This window comes from Melanerpes formicivorus, unplaced genomic scaffold, assembly GCF_026170545.1.
Source record: "Melanerpes formicivorus ecotype bairdi unplaced genomic scaffold, bMelFor1.0.p_v2 SCAF_2, whole genome shotgun sequence".
Lineage (NCBI taxonomy): Eukaryota > Metazoa > Chordata > Aves > Piciformes > Picidae > Melanerpes > Melanerpes formicivorus.
The window spans coordinates 23,886,069-23,892,649 of record NW_027142354.1 but is presented as its reverse complement, the minus strand read 5'-3'; the positions used below and the strand labels follow the sequence as shown (position 1 = coordinate 23,892,649).

The window sequence follows — 6,581 nt, the reverse complement described above, 5'->3', positions numbered from 1 at the left end:
GTGCCAAGGTCTGCCACCCTGGCATCCATCCAGCTGTACATCCTGGGAGCCTGAGGTCACAGTTAATGCTTCTGGGTGCCAGTCAGCAGCCATGGTAGGTAGGTGGGCATTGAGTGTGATCAGAGACAGCCGTAGCAGTGTTTGCATTATAGAAGGATGTCTGTAAGCATGCGGGTGCATTTTTCAGTTACTAAGGAATGGGCTGAATACAGAACCCTAGGAGAATGCAGGCTAATGAAGAGATGGGTGTTTATCTGGGCACACATTTGTAGTGTAAAGTGAGTGAAATTTGTGTGTGTTCATTTAAACCAATACCTAATCCTAGAGTTAGTTTCACAAGCACACTTCAAGAGCTGCTGGTCATATGTGAATGACTTCCTGAGAAGCGGGTCAGCATTCTTTATTAGTTAAAATGTTTTATTTTCTTTGACTGTAATTGCCAGGGAATTTGAAGTTGGCATTTGTTATATCTAGTCTTGGTGACCCAATTTCCTGTAAACTACTCCCTGAATTCCAGAGGTATGAAAGATGTTGCATTAATACAAGCTGATATGAATAAACTACTAAAGAAGGCTTCATTGTCCAGACATTACTAACAGCTTAATTTATAATTATCTAGAGGAGACCATGATGGCACAGTTTACCATGCATTAGATTCATGTACAGCAGTGCCTTTCACTGAAACACTGCTACTATCAATGTTGATTGTTGCAGAAAATACAAAGCTAACTGCAGTCTACAAACTGACTTATTCAAAAGCTTAGCATGACTACTTTTAAGTTATATCATTTTGGTTTCATTAACTTAATAATCTGTGCCATAGGATTTGAACTAGCTACTATAAAACCTGTTCAAATGTTTATAGTCATTTTTGGGAATTTTTTTTAACATATAACATGGTGCTTGTTTAATAAGCAGACAGGAAAAACATCTCACAGGAAGGAAGGTGGGAGCAGAGACAACAAATACCTCCAGGGACCACCCGTTACATTTGTGTGCAAGGTCAACAGCAACCCTCTAGCAACCTGGGGTCTGAAAAGAAGCACTACGTGCAAGAGGCACAGCAAGACTGCTTTCCCCTTTGTGGTATTTTATGTAAGTCCTACTGCATCATGACTGAATGTCAGTACCTACTAAACATGTGTCTCTCCTGTTCCTGATAAACCCCTCAGCCAAGGAAAGCTCTCATTAAGGAGAAATCAACTGCATTCTGTACAGGGAGGAAATCTGATCTTAGAGGGATTCAGAGAAACAATCACAGTGCAGCATAGATCTTGCTCTCTTCCAACACTAGTTTAAACCTGAGATGGAAAGTTACTGCAGCTCTGACTGTAAGACATCACTAAATATACTAATGGACATATAATTGTTGGACTGTAGGATTACATATTACTTTGGAAGATAAAAAGTAATTCTATGCAGAAATTAAAAATTTGACCACAATCTCAACCCATTGTGAAGCCTAAAGTCACTTTCCAATAGGAGCCTTGTTCCTTTTCTCCTGAACCAAAGCTTGCTTCAAATTCCTTCACTTGTAGACAATGATTCTCTCACTACAGGATATAAGATGGTCCATGGCTATTTTTCACCTACGCACTTCAGACCTGTGGTTAAAGTAGCCATATACTTCTAACACCACTGCCCTGGTTCTCAGCCTCTCTAAAATCCAGAGCTGGATGCAGTACTCCTCACCTGGCTGCCAGGACTTCTCAAATATCATGGAGACTGGCCTGGCAACCACATCAGCCAATTCCCTCAGGACTCAGCTGAAGAAAGTTGCAAAGAGAAGCAAAAAGTCCCAAGTATCCAATAATTACAAAAGCTTTGGGACAGCTACTGCTGTAGTGATCTGCCACAATGAAAAAGTAAATAAAATATGGAGATGTAAAACTTTGCAACAGTCAGTGCTCTGTGCTGCCTTAACAGCTATCCGGAACTGATTCCCCTTTACGATCTTTCAGCTTAAACACAATGCAGTTGTGGCTGATGATTCTCCTTTCTTTCAGAGAGTAAGATGGAAGTGATGGCAAATGACTATGATACAAGAGATATCTTGAGACCATTGGTGTTCCGTCTTCATGAGAATGTCCCTGCAATAGTCCGTGAGGTTTTACTGGAACGTGGCTGGACTGAATTTGACAAAAAGGAGCAAGATGATGCGGATTGGAACTTGTACTGGCGGAACTCACCTTTCTGCATGACAGACCACCACGGCATTAAACCATGGCAGAGGCTCAACCATTACCCAGAAGCTATTCGGATCACCAGAAAAGACTATTTGGCAAGGCACCTGAAACGTATGAAAGGAGCATATGGATCAGCACTGTATGAATTTAGTCCGGTGGCGTTCATCATGCCTAAAGACTATGTCAAATTTATAGCAGAATATAGCAAGGAGAGACAGTCAGGAGGCAGAAGTAGCAGCTACTGGATTTGCAAACCTGTAGATCTCTCCCGTGGAAGGGGCATACTCATTTTCCAAGATGTTAAAGACTTAGCATATGACTGTACAGTCATTGTCCAGAAGTACATTAGTAATCCCTTGCTTATTTCGGGATATAAACTGGATCTGCGTCTTTATGTGTGTGTCACCAGTTTTTCCCCCCTCACTATTTACACTTATGAAGAAGGACTGGTGAGGTTTGCCACTGAAAAGTTTGACCTTGGTTCTCTGGACAATGTCTATGCCCACCTAACAAACACTAGTATCAACAAATATGGAGCTTCATATAAAAAGTATAAGGAAGGGATTGGCTGTGGCTCCAAATGGACATTCAGCAAATTTCGTTCTTATCTTCGAATATTTGGTGTTGATGACACAGTCCTCTGGCAGAAGATCAATAACATAGTGATTCTCACCCTGCTTGCTGTAATGCCCTTACCAGTGGCTTTCAATTGCTTTGAGCTCCTTGGCTTTGACATCCTGATTGATGACAATTTCAAGCCATGGCTTTTGGAAGTCAACTACAATCCAGCCTTGTGTTTAGACTGTTCCATTGATGACACTGTGAAAAGAAAACTTCTTCATGATATTGTTGAACTGCTGAACTACAAGCAAATTGACACTTTCAGGCATAACCAAGTGGCTGGTATAAAAAGTGGCAGAAGGCAGGTGCCGTGGAGCGCAGCTGGTGAAAGTGCCACCAAGGAGACTTCCTGCTTACTCAACTGCCAAAAATGTACTTCTGCTTCTTCTGTGCAACCTGCTATTCATAAGGTGGCTGCCCTGACCAAGAAAACTGCCAGAGCACATCCAAGAAAAACACTGACTTCCCAGCTGCGGGAAAAAATGAACATGCCAAAAACATCTGCAAAAGCTGAGACTGAAAATAAACAACCCCTAGGAACTAGGCTCTCACCACACAAGTCTGCCCAACTCAGCCACCAGTTACCTACACCTGATCTTTGCAGCTACAAGTTAACCACATGCCCGTATTTCGTCTCTGATAAAGACCAGAGGCCTATCCCCCGTGTAGGAGATTTTGTCCTTATTTTTCCTTTCAATGAAGCTGTACTGCAAGCTTCCAGGGATGGGACAAATATAAAGAGCATCATAAAGGAAATAAGCAAATTAGTGAGCAGTTACCATCACAACAGCAGAACACAAAGGAAAGTGTAGGCCATGGTGTTAGGTTATACACCATGTATAACTTCATGGTGTTAGGTTATACAGACATATCATAAATGATAACTTTAGCTGTAAGGAAGTAGATGTACACTGAAATTTAAAAGAGGTATCTGAAAAAAAACTACACAATTAAAAATTTGTAGTTTTGCAATTACCATGAGATTATTTTTTTAATTAAACTACTAATTTTTAAATTCTTGTAACATTAAAGTAATTCCAGAATAAAAATGGAAATTGAATTTCTCAAAACATCCTCAGAAATGCCAGGCTTTGTTTATTATTTTCTCAGTGATTGTTATTTCTTTTCTTCTCCTAATTAAGGAGGCTTTATGACTTCATTACTTGACACCAGGGAACATTCAACATGCACTCAGTTTACAAAGGTGCAGGTAGTGTGAAAGACACAAAACTATCATGCTTTGGAAGAATCCTGTCAGCTTCCTGACACACTTTTCCAGAAGCTAATTTTGCTTTCTATGAAACAACAATAGAAAATTGCTCTCATTTTACAACCAGTAGGTTTTTGTAGAAGTTCTTATGGAAAGTAATTTAAAAATATCTCTGTACTGCTCCAGTGTTTTGTTTCAGATAAGTAACAGAGATACTTTTTATCTGAGGACAGCACATAAACTGCAAGTACCACATTTAGAAGACTGGATGAAACCTGTCTTTTGCAGACTCTACATTAGCTACCTGATGGTTACACTGGTTGTGCCACTTTGTTCTGTTTGCCACAAAACCGGTGATCATCTGTGCATAGAAAAATACTGACACTGAGCTGAAGTACTTGAGATCATGATCAAAATACTGTCCTTCCCTTGTACATTTTTGCTAACCTTCATCTGTCTGTTCAGAAGTCACAATGTATTCTAAATCTGAATCAAAATGAGGACAAATACTGGCTGTAGCATGCTTCCACTAATGGCAGAAAGCCTGTAGAAATATGAGAAGTGGGATTTCCCAACTGTGTTCCATCTCCCTGAAGGCTTCATAAAAATATATTTACTATAGACCCTATAAACAAAACCCATCCTCAAATAGGTATGTGTGTTGCTACAGTTTAAGTGCATATGCAGTCAAATTTAGTTTGGATTATCTGAACAAAATTGTCCTTTATTTAGTTTACAATTAGAAAGGATTGTATACACAGATTACAGAATAGCAAATAGTGTTTTAAGGCTAAAAGCTGTGGGGGAAAGAGCTTATTTTCAGTAGTGCTATTGAAACAAAGAGCATATCAGCACATTAACTGGGAAACAGGGACCTTTTGTTAAAAGGAATTAATGTGAATAAAACCAGTGATCCTTTAGAAAATATTAGTGTCACATCTAGTTTTCCAGACAAACTGAAAACATTAATCACACCTTTTTCGTGATGCTTAACTGAGAAAAAAAAAATCTACATAGATTTGTTTTGGTCAGTTTGAAGCAATATGGAACTGAAATTCTTAGCAAAGCACATGGAAAAGAATTATATCTTCAATTTCTTTTAATTAGAGTATTTCAGCAATGAAAAGTACAAGTTCCTTTGTTATACAAAAGTAGAGGAAAAACAATGCAATTGTATTATCACACCAGCTGATATCAAACTGTGTGAATGGTCACAGTATCATAATTAAATTCATAAACTGAAGAATGTGTATGATCAACATTAGCAACACTTCTTGCTTTGTTGAACCTTTTTCTTCCATAGTGATTTGTTGATAATCTGATCCACTGAAAACTGAAGAAACAGCAATTCTATAATACTGCAATTATTTTGCACTTAAGTGTGAGAAAAGGCCAAAGCAGCACCTTGTGCAAGTGTGTTTGTTGCTACAGGAATTTGAAGAGCATAAAAGGAGATAATTGGTCTTCTCAGTCAATAGGCAGGTAATGAGCTGAGCCCTACAAGGGAAATGCTTCAGAGCTTTGGAAAGATTCAAGACAGATGATGGACAGAAAGAAGCATCTGATGAATGATTAATCCCCCTAGGTGTCAAGCACCATTCAAAAAGCCTTAAAGCTGAAGAGATTCACAGACCAGAAATACTTTTGCACTACTGGAAGAATAAGTGCAGTAGTGAGAGTTTAATTCAAAAAAGAGCAACACAAAGAAGGTCTGAGGAAAGACTGCTGGTGGAAGAAGAAAGCGCTGTTTCATCAGGAATAATGACCAGGATGGAAAAAATGCTACATTTTGTGTTCAAATATATGAGACAGAGTTCTAACATTATAATCCATACAATTATTGAACAATTTAGGCTGGAAGTGACATCCAGAGTTGTAACTGTTCACTCAAATTCTGCTCAGATATTGGTCTAATGTACAGCTTGTAAGGTCTGGCACATGCTGGAATCTTCTTCTCCAAAGAACCTTACCAAACTAAAACCATTAATCACTTCCACTTTTTTCTTGGTGGTTAACTGAGAAAAACAAAAAAAAAGAAAGAAAGATAGATTTATTTTAGTCAGCATAAGGCAGCACTGAACAGAAGTTCAAAAAGCTTTGTAGATTTGAGGTTCTTATCTCATGGTCCTTAATTATAGTCACTTTTGGAACTAAATAGCATAAAAACAGGGGGAAATGTGATCAACATCATGAAACATTTTGATGAGAAGTACTATGGGCATTTATGTTCATGTTAGATACACAAAGAGGGCATGACTGCATCTCCTTCAAGTCTCACTCAAAGAATACTTCACTCAGGTAAGGTTATCCCAAACTATGCATTAGTCACTGAGTCAAAGTAAATCTGAGCCCTACAGATCCATCCATTCTTTGCTTTGGTGGACATTTGGCCCCAGCCAGGGCCAAATCACCACATGAGGCTGCATCTTGAATACTGAGTTCAGTTTTGGCCCCTCAATACCAGAATGACATTCAGGTGTTGGAGAGGGTCCAGAGAAGGGCAGTAATGTTGGTGAAGTGTCTAGAGCATAAGTGCTATGGGGAGCAGAAGGGTAAGGGTAAGG

At 39.1% G+C, this 6,581-nt stretch overlaps 1 protein-coding gene and 1 long non-coding RNA gene across 2 annotated transcripts in view; one reads left to right on the top strand and one right to left on the bottom strand.

Annotated features, from left to right (window-relative positions):
- The window catches only part of LOC137448533 (uncharacterized), a 65,953-nt gene that overhangs the window by 31,975 nt on the left and 27,397 nt on the right, over positions 1–6,581 (bottom strand). The window lies entirely within an intron of this gene.
- On the top strand, positions 684–3,783 carry TTLL2 (tubulin tyrosine ligase like 2). The gene is given in 3 exon segments (XM_068147555.1): positions 684–1,095; positions 2,007–3,575; positions 3,578–3,783. Coding segments are annotated over 2 exon segments (1,668 nt in total). The 5' UTR covers positions 684–1,095; positions 2,007–2,014; the 3' UTR covers positions 3,685–3,783.